General features: G+C 48.2%; 1 protein-coding gene across 1 annotated transcript in view; it reads left to right on the forward strand.

The window, feature by feature from the left end:
• The first annotated feature begins 216 nt into the window (after nt 1-216).
• The window catches only part of FAM20C (FAM20C golgi associated secretory pathway kinase), a 91,077-nt gene continuing 76,044 nt past the window's right edge, over nt 217-15,249 (forward strand). Inside the window, exons 1-2 of the mRNA XM_054995643.1 lie at nt 217-2,142; nt 13,716-13,894. Coding sequence (XP_054851618.1) covers nt 1,517-2,142; nt 13,716-13,894 — 805 coding nt within the window. The 5' untranslated portion in view covers nt 217-1,516. The remainder of the gene's footprint in view (nt 2,143-13,715; nt 13,895-15,249) is intronic.

Raw genomic sequence — 15,249 nt, forward strand, 5'->3', positions numbered from 1 at the left:
GTTGGGTCTGCAGAAGAACCAAAAGGAGGAGAAGGTGCATGGGGTAGGGGCGGGGGGCATAGACATCTTTCGGGCAGAGGTTTTTTTCCTCGCCCCCCCCCCCTTGTTACTATCACTCTGGCGTTTATTTAGCCAATCTCTTAACTATGACGTCTGGATGCAGGCTTGCTCATAATATTTAACACACCCACCGAAGGCAGAGCTGCCTCCTCGCCGGACCAACCAATCTACTGCATTCAGTGTGGCTCAAAGTGGGGAGGGGGGGGCCAACTGCACCTGCCAGGGACAGGGAGAGGGAGCGCTCTCTCTCTCTTCCCCCCTCTCTCCCTTCTTTTGCAAAGGCAGATCCGACCAGCAGAGATGCCCCAGAAGGCGCTTTGCTTCAGGACAAACCGCTACTGATTTTTTTAATGCTCTTTTGCACCCCAGCGTTTCCCCCCTTGCATTTTGCTTGCCATAGACACCTCTCTCCGCATATCTGTGCCGAAGAGCGTGGATTGTTGATTCACCGGCCGGATTTTCTCCATCCCCTTCCCTCCCCTCCCCTCCCACCGCCTTCTCGTTTTCTCGCTTTCCACCGCCGGATTGGGAAAAAACCTCCAGCCACCCCAGCCCGGTTTCTCTCTCTCTCGGATGAGGACGGCTCCGGAAACATGTGAGAGAGGCAGGAGGCAGCTTCCAGATCGCGTGTGGCGAAGGGCAGAGCAGCAGCCAGGCGGAGCGAAGGGAACGAGTCGCCGGCTTGATATCGCCCTCGGTCCTTTGCAACATTTGAGGGCGCTTTTTTTTGCTTTTCCTTTTTTTATTGCAAAGATCGGGAAGGCGGAGAAGAGCCTCTCCCCCAAAGGAACACCAAATACTGTGGATGGGTTTCCCCCCCTTCCTTCTTGCCCCGGTCGGGATCCTTTTTCGTGGCTCTCGGTCACCCCCCCCCCCCCGCTCCTTGAATGCTGCTGCTTTTCTGGCTTGATTCTCTAGAGCGCTTCTAGAACCTTTTTCCAACCCCCGAGCGCCAATGGTGGGTTGGTGGGGGTCCCGGACAGCGTCTGGGGGGCGGGTGGGCGGGGGGAGCTCTCCTTCGATCCCTTGCTGAATTGAGCCGGGGGCTGCGATGAGTCGCGGTTAGCTCGCGCCGCCGGGGGAGGGGGGCAGTCCGTCGCTTCCTCCATTGCAAAGACTGGATTCCGGACTGCCGCGGTGCGGAAGGAGGACTTTTTGATTTGATTTTTTTTTTTGGCGTTTTGTAAAATTGGGATCAAAAGGTGCTTTTTTAAAAAAAAGCCCCGATTTCTTTTTCTTTGGGGCAGGCCGGGCGAGGCCGATGCCCCTTGACCGTGGCTGGCTTGGAGAGCCCCCGCGCATGAGTGCTTCTTCTTAATTCTTATCGCTCGCTGCCCCCCTTGTGCAGCAGGGCCGCGGCGCCCCCCGCTCGCTCGCTGCTCCCCGCTTTGGAGCTCGCCCCCTGCCCGGCCGCGTCTTGGGCCCGGGGCGGCCTCTCCTCGCCCGCGCCCCGAAGATGCTGCTGGTGCGCCGATTCCGGGTGCTGATCCTGATGGTCTTCCTGCTGGCCTGCACCCTCCACATCATGCTCGACCTGCTGCCCAAGCTGGAGAGGCGGGCGGCGGCGGCCCCGGAGCCGGGCGCGGCGGCGGGCGGAGGAGGCGGCGGCGGCGGCGCTTCGGGCGGCTGCTCGTGCTCGCACGCCAAGCCGCCCGGCGGAGAGGCGCAGGACTGGGCCAAGCCGCCGCCGCCGCCGCCGCGTCCCCCCGGCGCCTCCGAGGCGGGCTGGCCCAGCAAGCACACGCTGCGCATCCTGCAGGACTTCAGCAGCGAGCCCGGCTCCAACCTCAGCTCGCGCTCCGCGGAGAAGGCGGCCGGGCCCGGGCGGCGGGGCCACAAGGCGCTCATCGCCCCCGGCGCGGCGGGCCCGGCGGGGAAGACGCAGCCGCAGCCGCCGCCTCGCCAGCCCCAGCCCGGCCGGCCCGCGGGCGGCAGCAGCGCCGGCCCGCCCTCCAAGCTGGCGGCCCTCTTCCAGCAGCCGCTCTACCGGCTGGCCGTCCCGCCGCTGGCCGACCAGGACGTCTTGTTCAATGTCAACAGCGACATCCGCTTCAACCCCAAGGCGGCCGAGAACCAGGACTGGTGAGTGGCCCGCGCGGAGGGGAGGGCAGGGGAGGGGGCGTTCTTCTCCCACAGCCCCCCAGCACTCTTCCATCTCTGGTCCCCCCCCCCCCCACATCCTCCCTGCATGCATCGGCTTCCACACCTTTGGGACAGGGGTTAAGAAGATGCCCCCCCCGCTAAAATTAGGTCAGGGTCTTTATTCGAGGAAGATGTGCCCCCCCCCACACACAATGGGTCCTGCCCCTCCCCACAAAAACAGAAGCTCTTTTCGAGATAGCAGCAGCTGATCGTCTTTTTCCCCACCCTGCAAACTCCATTTGCTTGGAAAGGAGCGCTGGCTGATTCCCCCCCCCCCGCAAAAATTAGGTGAGGGTCTTTTTCAAATTGCATGGGAAGAAGCGACCTCCCTTCTGCTACACTGGCCCCAGCAGGTCTTGCAATCCCTCCCCCTCACAAAAAAATAACTTTCTTTTCAAGATAGCAAGGGTGGGTTGACTTTCCCCACCCCAGCAAAACCCAGTTCTTTTGAAACTAGTGCAGACGGATGCGTTGTTTCCTCTTCCCCCTCACCCAGCAAAAATTAGGTGAGGGTCTTTTTAAGGTTGCTTTGGCTGCTGTACCCCTCCCTGTCACCCCCCCTGCTCCTCCAATACCAAAATATGGAGAAGGGGTTTGCACTGACAACCCCCTACACCCAAACATAACAAAGAATATTAAATATGGGGTCTTTTGAAAGTAGCACTGATGATACTTCTCATCCCCAAGCGAAAATGTGGAGAAGAGGTGTTTTTTTTTGAGACTGAGCTTCTCCCTCCTCAGTGTCTTCTCTCCAACACCCTCCCCTAAATGAGAAGGATCTTGCATTGGTTATCCCCCCTCCCCCCATTATCATCTTTCAAATGTAGCTCTGGCTGGTGTCTGCTTCTCCCCAGATATTGGGAAATTGGAGAAGGACCTTTCCAAGGTAGCACTGGCAGCTGTGGTCTCCCTTGCCCTCTGAATTTTTTTCTCTTTTTATCCCTTGCCCAAACAAAAAAATGAAAACAGGGACTTACATTGGGTTGTTTCTGACCCCCAGCAAACTAGATAGAAGAGGATCTGTCCAACATGGGACTCTGCTCAACCAACCAAGGGTCAGGATTTTCTAACGTTGCATATCTTAATGTTGTACCCCCTCCCCTCAAAAAAAATCCCCCCCCCAAATGGATGAGGTCTTTCTGAGAGTATACTGCCTGCTCAGTTTCTCCTTCCAATTCTGTCCCCTGCACACAGTGATTGGAATGGGGGTGGGGGGATACCTTTCAAAAATAGCATCGGCTGCTACCTTTCCAATTTCAATTTGAACTTCTTGATTGCAGAGATGCAGAGAGAGATGAGCAGGTGGATTCTCTACCTCTTCCTCCATATCAGAATCCCTACACATCCACACACACACCCCGCCCCAAGAAGGGACGCTTTTCTAGAGATGCTGTTGGGAAGACAGTTGCTAGAATATTTTCTTTTCTTTTATGGGTGTTGGCTGAGTTCATCAGCCCCGAAGACTAGGTGTGAAAAGGAGGAGATAAGCATCCTTCACCCCCCTCCCCATAACTGTTCTTCCTCTCAAATGCTTTTTAATAAATCCTTTGCTGTAGTAGATAAGGTTCTTTTTTTTAAGGGGTTGGCTGATTTAATTCACCAAAGGCAGAGAACCAGGAATTTTTTTTTAAAAAAAGATGCTTCCCCTCCACCTCATCTTTCTGAATATTGTTCATAGCATTGTTTGAATGAAGCCTGTTAATGAAATCCATCAAAGAAGCTAATAAAATTAAGACTGAGAGAAGTGAGAAATGTGGCCTTCTGCATTTAGTACCTTCATGCACTATGGTTGTGTAATCCTAGCTTTCCAGGTTCTTCTTCTTCATCATCATCATCATTATAGCAGGCTGATTTATTTCCTCTGCCCCCCCCCACCAAGGGACCTGGATTTTCTATATCCCAAAGGCTGGATCATTGGGTACCTATTATTTCCCGGGCGCTTGTTGTTTTCACTGCCAAAGCCATAAGAAGTGGGCAGGCATCATGCCTCTGAACTGCGCCTCTTCCCACAAAAATTCCTTTTTCCCTACAGCACCATCAAGAAAAGAGAAAAAGAAAGAAGACAGAGAGCTTTTTGGGGTGTTGCGGGAGAGCCTGTCATTTTTTAAAGGAAGCAACTCATTCTGAAATTAAATTCTGTGGGTTCTGTCCCAATGCCTTAAAATGGTTTGGAGGGGGAGCTTTCTTGGATACTATGGGCAGTGGTGTGAATAGACAGGCTTTCTGTTTCAAAGCTGCTTTGAAAGGGTTGGAAAGCCCCAGCCTTTTTTTCTGTTTGCAGATGTTTTGACTTTAAAGGGTTTTAGTGTTAATGGAAGCTTTAAAAGATGTAGAAAAAGAGAAATGATAAATGAGAGGTGCTCCTTTCTCCTTAAAGCCCCCCCCCCAATTCCTTCTGTACCTGTTAGAACTACAGAAAAGAGCAAGAGTCCAGGAGCACCTATAAGACTAACAAAATTTGTGGTAGGGTGTGAGCTTTCATGAGCCACAGCTCTCTTCTTCCGATATAGGTGCTACTGGACTCTTGCTCTTTTCTACTGCTACAGACAGACTAACACAGCTACCCATCTTGATCTATTAGAACTACAGAGACCTTTTAAATATATTTAGTGATATTTCGAGAGGATGTCCTTATTTAACCCCCTCACCCCAACTGCCAGACACTAGAAGAACTGAATCTGAGCTACACTCCCCCCCCCCCCCCCCGTCCCCAATTGTTTGTGACCTTCATGATTATTCTTCCATGCTTAGAGAGAGATCCAAGTTTTTCCTGAATATTTTTGGCAAGGCATTCGGATGCGTTTCATTTCAAGGGAACTTTATTAACTCTTAGAGCTCTCAGCGTGTTAAGTGAGTACAGTTCTCTTCCCATACTTCCTAAATGCCATAGCCAAGACTTTCTGACACATTGGCAAGCTATTTGTTGTTTCAAAATACACCTCTTAAGTGATATCTCTATGGCACACCAAACCAAGGAGACTTGAGGGATATATTCTTCCAGGTCTCAGAAGCCTTCTGTCCCTTTAAGGAGAGCCACAGAGGGGGATAATTTCATCTAGTGTGTCGTCTCCCATCACTGTTCTATGATGAGAAGTGCAGCAGTGTCTAGTCTATTTTATTTGGATGTTTATACCCCTCATTTCTCCCCAATGGGGCCACAAAGCAGCTTACAATACCATTCTCCTCTCCCCCATTCTGTCCTCACAACAAGAATCTTGCAGGGTAGGCTAGGCTGGGAAAGAGCGAGTGGCTCAAAGTCACTCCAGCGAGCTTTCATGGCGGAGGGAGAATTCAAACCTGGCTCACCCAGATCGCAGCCCTACACGCCAGTTATTACACCATTCTGGCTGTCCTGCTTGAAGAAGCCTTGAATTGCTTTGTCCTCTTTCTCTTTCCCCTCCACAAGATTCAGTGAGGAAAGAAGGCCCTTAGAGGGAGTATCACAAGTTCTGTACCACTGGCTTTCTTTTCAGAGGCCATGCTGTTTTTCCAAAGCAACTTCTGAATTTGTCTCCTTTAGGAGACCACAGACTCTTTTCGCTCAATGCTGAATACGCTTCCCAGGCATGGTATAGTGGTTAGAGTGTCAGACTAGGAGCTGGGGCACCCAGGTTTGAATCCTCTCTCTGCCGTGTAAGCTTGCTGGCTGACCACTCACACACTTTCAGCCTAAACTACCACTCAGAGTTGCTGTTTGAGCATAAGATGAAGGTGAGGAGAAGGATGTAAGCCGCTTTGGGGAGAAAGGCAGGATATAAATGAAGCAAATAAGTAATTCAATATTAATAAACCAAACAACGTTTATGTTAAATTGCAGAGTGCTGATATTGGATGACATGGCTTCATTTACCCCGTCCCCAATCACCTTCCTGGCTTTTCTCTTTAAAGCCCCATATGGAAGGACTTAGGGCTAATCACTTAGATTGAGATAGCATTGTACAGTGGTTAGAGTGTCAGACTAAATTCTTGGAGTTCCAAGTATGCACACTCACATGAAGGCCTGTGAGTGACTTTGGGCCAGTCATACACTCTCTGCCTGACCTACCTCACAGGGTTGTTGTGAGCATAAACTGGAGGAGGATGATATAAGCCACTTTGGTTCCCCATTGGGGAGAAAAATGGGGAATAAATGAAGTATACATCGAATTAATAAGATGATTGGTGGATGTTGCTTGGAGTGCCTTGTCTTTTGAAGCATGGCGGGTAGCTAGGAAGAGCAAGGACTTTCTGGCGATTGCCCCGTCATGGCAGGACTTGCTTCTCAAGGACTGGACTCCTTCGTGGGTTTTTTTTTCTCAAGAAAACAGCTTATTTTTAGGTAGCCATTTGGTGCTAAGAATGCTGCTATCAGTTTTTGTCCCTGAACCTTTTTGTTAAATTTATTATTTACTTTGTTTATAGTCTGCCTTTCTCACTAAGACTCAAGGCGGATGACACAACATAAATCAATGCAATCAGTAGTATGATACATGTAATAAGCGCTGTAACATAATGAGGCATTCCATAAATGTTTTAATCTGCTGTGTTTGAGGCCGTTTGCTTGCTTGCTTTTCCATCCTTTGGTGCAGCACAGACTTTTGAAAAGAAACAACGCTAAGGAGACAGGGAAGTTATACAGGAGTTATTCCACTCCCCCCTTCCCCAGTACCAAAAGCTAACTAACATAAAACAAAACAGAAAAGGATGTAAGACAGAACAGTAAAATATTAACTTTTCTTACAAAACAAGAGACTGAGCATCAAAGGTCACACTACGATTCCTAGCATGGATTGTTTAAATTAGGTGGATTTTAATATACCCTCAAGTTATCCTTCAGTTTGAGATTGTGGTCTGATACGTTGCAGGCTTCAGTTTCTGCTTTAATATTTGAAAGAAGGCTGTGGTATGCTTTGAACATGAATGGCTGACTCCAGAAAAATACTGTCCTCTTTCCAGTCTTATTTAAACAGCTGCATGATAGCTGGAATACCTTTTTGCAGACAGACCACAAAGAAGCAGCCACCACGTGTGATACTCTGGTTTCATATGCTGTCCTTGGTTCCTGTGGCTTCAGACCAGCTTATGTAGGAAGCACCGGTGAAACTTCTCTAGGACTGTACCACTTCAAGCCGCTTCAAACGTTCTTCCAAGAAAACATCTCCCTGAATCTGGGAATACAGCATGTCAGTGAAGGGATGAGGAACCTAAGTCGAACCTTTCTTTTAGATGTAGTTTTCTACATGCAGGGTGCCCCTCCCCAATTGAGATGCATTGAAAAAATGTAATCTCCCGCATAGCTAGAGTTTCCAACTCGCGCTTGGGAAATTCCTGGAGATCTTGGAGGTAGAGCCTGGGAAGATTATGTGTGTGGGGGGCTGGGGGGGGGCTTCAATAGGATATAATACTACAGAATCCACTCTCCAAAGCTTTCTCCAGGGGAAGTGAATGATCTCTGTCAGCAGATCTCTGCTACCCAGAGGCTGATAACCCTACCAGCAATCTGAAATGGTACAGTCTGAGGCCTGGCCCACACATGCAGCAGTATGAGGTGGGAGAATGGGCTGCAGCACTGCCAGAAGAGAGGGTCATATTCTTAATGCCCCTCTATGTACAAATTCCCTTATTTATTTATTTTTTAAAAAATAGCATATGGCGAAAGCTTAAGGAACTCTTAATGTAGGCACTCTCTGGGGGGAAAAAATCTCTCCCCCAGAAGGGGATCTCTGAAAAATCTCTCCCTCTGCAATCTGAAGTGGTTTAGTCCATTCTGCTGCCACAGCATGTGGCCATCTTGCCAACCACCTCGTCCTCCTGCATGTGTACACCAGGCCTAAGGAGGGCTATACCACTTAATGCCGGCTGGCTCTTATTTCTGCTTCTGGAAGAACTCTGTATCACTCTAGGGCTTGCTATTTTGCCTTGCTACTGTAGCCAGCTCTGGGTTGGGAAATAGCCAGAGATATGGGGGAGGGGTGCCTGGAAAGGGCAAGGTTTGGGAAGGGGCTGCAGCTCAGCAGATTATAATGCCATAGAGTTCATCCTCTAAAGCAGCCGTTTCCTCCAGGGGAACTGATTTCTGTCGCCTGGAGATGTCGAACTTCTGGAAGATCTCCAGTGTCCACATGGAGGTTGGCAACATCCAGCCTCAGTTGTTGCAATAGTAGCAAAGCAACACTGTTGCTCCTTTTCTCTTTCCTAACCCTTTGGTGGCTAATGATTAAATGTGAGCTAAAAAAATCTTCCTTTTGAAAAGTTGTCGGCCTCCCCTCACCCCATCACTCAGCCAGGTTATAGTAATTCATGATGATTCTGGTACTCCTTACCTAGAGAACTTCTCACTCTTAAGTAACAGGCCAGGGCAGCCAGTTCCTTTACACAGAGGTTTAGAGAGTGTATGTTGCCTGTTTCAATTTCTATCATGGAGACTCATAGAGAATTGAAGGGGACTGCCGGAGGAGAATTTCTCCCCAATCCCTCTCTCCTGCATAGGCTGCTGCAAGCAATTAGGGTCCCATCAGTCCATTTTCCTCATCTCCCTGTGTCTTCCCCTTCAGTGGATGCTTAGCTTCCCTCAACATCGAGTATATACTCAGGCAGGCCAGGTATCCCACCTACAGGTCTCCTGCAGCTTCCCCCTGTTCCTTGCCAGAGGGAGAAAAATTGGGGGGGGGGGAGTTGGAGTATGACATCACTTCTGGCAAAAAAAGGAAGCAATGTCATAACGTTAGGGGTGATGCTCTAGGATTTGCCCCAAACTCTGTGGTTGAATCAGTTTGGGGTGAATCCTAGAGGATTTCCCCCATCATAATTTCAGTTCCAGTTTTTACTGAAAATGACATGGTGTGCCAGTGCAATATCGACATTCCTATTTTGCCTTCTGATTCCTCCCAAGGAATTGCCACCAGTGTCTGGTGACCCTATACTCAGTCCTCATCAAACCATTGAGGAGTAGGTTCCTTCCTCCTTCTTTCCTTCTCAAGTCATGACAATCGATATTAAAAGTGTTTGTATTATTATGGGCCATGACCTGAATAGCTCAGGTGAGCCTGATCTTGTCAGATGTCAGAAGCTAAGCAGGGTCCGCCTTGGTTAGTAATTGGATGGGAGACCTCCAATGAAGACCAGGGTTGCAGAGCCAGGCAATGACAAACCACCTTTGTTAGTCTCCTGCGATGAAAACTCCACCAGTGGTCGCTACAAGTCAGCTATAACTTGACAGCACTTTCCACCTCCATAGTATTATGGACAGCTGTTTCCATCAGGGTTGGTTTCTCAGCTGGGATTTCATTGGGTTATCCCATTGTCTTTTTATATAGCAGCTTCAAATGTTTTGGGTTTTTTTTAAACCACCTTGGAGACAGTCCATTGTAAGACAGGACATCAAGATCAGGATAAAATAAATAACTTGCAGAGAAGGAAAGGCAGACTGTAGTCTTCTAAAGTCAAGATGTTGAATACCGTAACAAAAAGTTCAGAAGACTGAGAACCAGTCATGTGTGGGGGGATTGGTATAATCTTACCTGGGAGTTGGGGGCCCAACCATCATTTCTCTGGGACCAGTGCGACCTTATAAAAGTTTATTCCCAGGGTTTATTCTAAGTTTTTTCCCTACAACGCAAGAGGCCAGGCTCCATCCACATGGAATTTCTCAACTCAGGGTTGGGAGCCCTATCTACCACCCCTGCCACTGAACTTTCAGTAACTGAAAGAGGAAATTGAACTTGAACAGAGAAAGACAAATAGGATGGGAAAATAATACAGAGAGAAGGAAGAGGCGGGAATGTTGGGAAAGTAGGACAGGGAACAAAGAGAGAGCAATACAAATAGATGTGTCTTGACAAAATGAGGAGGGAGATCAATTTTGGACAGGAGCCTCTCCTCTTCCTAAACTATAGGTGGCTACTAAGCTCCCCCCCCCCCATTATAATTCTGGTGACCAGGATTTTGCCCTCTGTGGGTTCACGTATTGCAGGTTCTGTTTAATTTTTAAATGCTAAATCTGTTAAATTTTTAAATGCTGTTAAATGCTACGTTCTGGAGACAAAATTTGAAGGTCTACTGTGGGTTTTAACTGTAAGCCACCTCAAGTAGGCCTCTGAAGAGGTGGCAGGGAAATGCAGGATGCTCTTTCCAAAATGGCTGATCCATAGCCACACCCATCTTTTTTCTTGCCAGAAGGAACACTGGCCCCACTGTCTGGAATTAGGTCCAGGGTACAAACTTAATAATAGCAATATCCGTTTGGCTGGCCTTTAGTTTGGGCTGGAGGCTTTTTTGTGACACTTGGCCTACCTACTGGGTTGAACATGCCAAGCCTTACAGTGTTCTGCCAGGCCCGGCTGAGCAGCCGTTTCTAAAAACCGGGAGTCGTGAAAAGCTGCCTCCTGAGGAAGCTGTGAGGAAAACTGGACCTTCCAGAGGTCCAGTCAGGGGATGAGAACCTTTAGGCTGACTCTCGGTCCGATGGAAGACAGAATCTATTAGGGTGAGTAGGACCAAAGGAGATGAAGAAGGAAGGCCAAGCAAGCTGCTGGAAAAGAGAGAGAGAGAACTAACAATGAGATCCGATGCTGAATTTCTCCATTCAAAACTCTTTGGTTTCAGTGTCCTTCAGCTGGAGTCGCTTTGCATAGGTTTGCAGTATTCAATGTACGGAGAAAAAAAGTCATATCAGGGGCTGAGGAAAATGCTACGTTCTGGAGACAAAATTTGGACACATTCAAATTAAACAGGGGGGGGGGCACAAGCACGTCTTCTGAAATTAGTCCCATGGTGAAGATTGAAAGGTGGTGAAGATTGAAAGGAAACAGGATTTATGTTTGTTATCTCTCTTTTTATCTTTCCCTCATCTATTCCTTTTTTAAAAGCAGCCTTACTCCCTCTTAACTCCCACGTGTGCAGTTGCACATCAATAAAGATGATGATGATGATGATGATAACAGCAATAACAATAATAATAACAATGGCTCAGCTCAAAATTGTTTAACATTGCACAAAATGTGTCAGGTTGCATGTCAAAATAAACTGCCTCCCCTGTTCCCTGATCCTATCCCTGAGTCATGAAAGAAAAGGTTCTGTTTTGTTTCTAAAATGTCAAATAGCCCTATTCAGGCCCCCTCCTGGACACCTGAGCTCAGATCAGGTATACCTGCCCTTCCTGTTTGAGCCCTGCTGGGACTGTGCCGTTGAAGAAGACAGAAATATGTCTAGTCTCAAGTTAAAATAAACCACCTCTTCCATTCCCTGATCCTATCCCTGAGTCATGAAAGTAAAATATTCTGTTCTGTTTCTAAAATATCAAATAACAGCCCTGTTCAGCGCCCCTTGCCAAATTCCTGAGCCCAGAGCAGGTGTACCTGCCTTCCCTGTTTGGACCCTGCTGGGATTGCGCCATTGAAGAAGTCAGATAAGGGAAAGCAATGGAAAGTTAATATATTAATGCAAGGCATTCTGGCTTAGTTTTCCCCTGCTGTGCTGCTAGCTTTCTATGTGCAAGACTATTTAGGGGACTGGACGTTAACTGGGAAGAATATGCAAACATTTGACAACCCCCCCTCTGTCTTCAAAAATGAGGGATTCCCAGAAGGGCTACCCCCAATGTTTCTTTGTTTGTTTAACATTACAGCTTTTCCTAGGTATGGTAATAATGATATAATTCTGTTATGAGTCTCTGTTTTGATTTTCTGGCATGTTCCATTGCTGTTCTAGAAAACGATGCCAGGCCCTCCAGTGTGCAGTCACGTTCTTTTGATTTGGTGATAGCTTTAACTGTGAGTCGCTGGGCCGCCAGCAGTGTATGACGGCGAGTCCTTCTGTGCTTTGGCGCAGCTGTTACAAATGTGCACAATGAAGAGAAATGGAAACTTTGTTAGGAATTTATAATATGCTCAGTGATAGTTCACGGACTTGGTATGTGGAAGGTCCCAGGTTCAGCCCTTGGCGTCTCCAGTTAGAAGGCTCTCATTTAACAGGTGCTGAGAAAGACATTTTCTTTCCTTCAGATGTTGAAGAACAGCTGCCAGGCAGAGTAGCCAGGGCTAGATTGGCCAGTGGTGTGACTTGGTATAAAGCAGGCCTTGATCAATTTTCTTTTGCTCTAGGAGCCAGACCAAAAATTAAGTCCAAGACTAATTTTTCAGCCTTCGGGGTTTTGTATTTTAATTATTGCTAGCACAAAACCTTTGCAATGGAGGCTATACTATGATGAAAGTGTGGTGGCTATTGCCAAAACAGAAACCACATAATAAAATAATTTTATGAACATTTTGGGCACCATATTGACATTTCTAGGTTCCGTAGGGTCCTGGCTTCTGGGATTTGCCAAGCCCTGATATAAAGTAGCTTCATATCTCCAAAGGTTTCAAGGGAGGAACTGTGGAACAGTGGTATAGCACATGCTTGGAGCGTAGCAGATCCTAGGTTTAATCCTTGTTGTCTCCACATTTAGGTTTTTTTGCCTACATCAGCACATGTACAGGGCAAATAACAGTTTCTGATAGGTCTGCCAGTTCTCCAGTGGGAGTGGGGGATTACCTACTCCCACCCTCTGCCCCCCACCACTGCCATTCATCTGGCCGGTGGGGGGAAAGGCCTGGGGAACGTGTCTGGGAGCCAAAAAAGCTGCTGGGCCAGCACACAGTAGGTATGATCCCACCCAGTATGATGGCATCACTTCCAGAAATTATGTCATCACATCTCCTGGGATTGCACATGTACTTCACATGCGCACACAAAAATCTTATAGGTAAGCGCCAGGCCCCCCCCCCCACTGGGAGGATAAGGGAACTTGGCATCTCTAGCTCCTGAGATTGGAGAAATGGTTTCACCATGAAACTCCCAGCATACCTCTGGCTGATAGGATCTCAAGTGGATCCATAAACCACGTAATGTGTAGTCAGGTCTCCTGAGACCTGGGGAGTTACTGGTGATTACTGTACATAATACAAAGCTAGGGGCACTTACGGCGTGTTAATGTTACATTGCCTGATTGTAGTTGTTCTCTTTCTCTTCACTGCACACGTTCTCTTTTCACACTTGCACTAGGAGTGTAAAAAGAACTGGTTTACGTTTGCGAGTCTTTCAAGCACTCTTCCTCATACACCTGGGGTTGCCAGATCCAGTTTGAGAAATTCCTGGGTATTGGAGAGGGGGGCGCAGACTAGAGAGGGCGGATTGGGGAGGGAAGGAACTTCAGGGGGATAAATGTCATAGAGTCCACCCTCCAGGGGAACAGATCTCTGTGGTGTGGAGATCAGTCATAATTCCAGGTGAACTCCAGCCTTCATTGGGAGGTGGGCAACCCTACATAAACCATAAGCAAAAGTAGTGGTCACAAAGAACAAAGAAACTGGAATGGTGGCCTGAAACTTAACCATTTTTTTAAAAAAAAATACTTGCTGCTTTGACCTATATAGTGCTTTCTTGGCATCTCTCTGAGCCTGGAATTGGTCCCATCCTCTTTGCTCAAAGAGCATCGCTGGCATTTTCACGAAACCTAATATTCTGCCGTCTCTGTGCTTGTTTTCTCTTGGTAGGCAAAACGAAGGCAACGAGGATGAAGAATTCTTACCCACAGGAGAAGCAGCCATTGATTCCTACCCAAACTGGCTCAAATTCCACATTGGTGTCAATCGATACGAACTGTACTCCAGACACAACCCAGCAATCGAAGCCTTGCTGCAAGACCTGGCCTCCCAGAAAATCACAAGTGTCGGTAGGTTGATGAACATGCAGTTCCCGGTGGAGGGTTGCTCTTTTCTCCTTACTGGTGCTTGCATTTGAAGGGATATGGGGAGGGGCTATGGCTTAGCGGCAGAGCATCCCTTTGGCATGCCGAATGTCCCAGGCTCAATCCCTGGCACCTCCAGTTAAAAGAATCAGGTGATGTGAAAGACCTCCCCCTGAGGGCCACTGCTCATCAGAATAGACAAGACCAGCCTTGATAGGCCAAGAGCATAATAAGGCAGATTCATGCAGTGGAACGGAGTTCCGGCACCTCTTGAAAATGGTCACATGGCTGGTGGCCCCGCCCCCTGATCTCCAGACAGAGGGGAGTTTATATTGCCCTCTGGGGTGCAGAGGGCAATCTAAACTCCCCTCTGTCTGGAGGTCAGGGGGCGGGGCCACCAGCCATGTGACCATTTTCTCCGAGGGCAACCCACTGAGTTCCACCACCTCTTTTCCCAGAAAAAAAGCCCAGCATATATGTATTTTACATACCTTATATTTGGGGTTTCTAAAATACTTGCTTTCAGAGCTGAAAATCTTTAAAGACAAACTACCACTGGAAGAGTGCTGGCTTGGAGAGAGCCAGTCCCAAGGGAACAGTGGCAGGAATCCAGCTGCTAAGTGCCCTGAGATAATCTTACTTTTTTTATGTGACCGTAAGCTCAAAGATTTGCCAGCGCTGCAACATAGGTGGGAAGGTGGGGGCCATGTTTGAGTTGAAGAGCGTCTGTTTTTGCATGCAGAAGGTCCCTGGCACCTCCAGCTGAAAAGATCAGGGAGCAAGTGAAAGACCTCCACCTGAGACCTTCCATTGATGCTACCATGTAGAGTAGACAAAACTGGCTTTGCTGAGTCGTGTGTGTGTGAACTGGGGCATGAAATGATCTACCATTCCGAATGCAGCCTACTTGCCCACCTACAGCCTCTCCAAATTGTTGAGAAACTCTTATGGTGTTGCCTATACTATGTCGTGCAAAGACAGGGTTGTCAAACTTTCAGCAAACCAAAAATCGAGTTGTCGATTTTGGAACCAATTACTATAGCTGTGTCTTAAGGGTGGGAAACCGTGATCTGCTGTGAATGAGAAGGGTAAGAAGAGCCCCGCTGGCCCATCCAAACAATCCAGTAATTTTTGACCTATGTTTCGGGACTTTAGCTGGGATGTGCAGCCCTCCTTCCTGTGCTGCACGCCCTTATAGAGCAGCCACATTTTGCTACCCTTTGGAAAAACTTCGTGCTAATGTGCATGTGCGGAAAGCAAGGGCCCTATCCCCTTGCCTTTGCCCCAACAAGGTCATAACTCTCGGTTCCCCTTCTTTCTAGCATGATGAGGAGCTTTGG

The sequence above is a fragment of the Eublepharis macularius genome, chromosome 12 (genome assembly GCF_028583425.1).
Source record: "Eublepharis macularius isolate TG4126 chromosome 12, MPM_Emac_v1.0, whole genome shotgun sequence".
Lineage (NCBI taxonomy): Eukaryota > Metazoa > Chordata > Lepidosauria > Squamata > Eublepharidae > Eublepharis > Eublepharis macularius.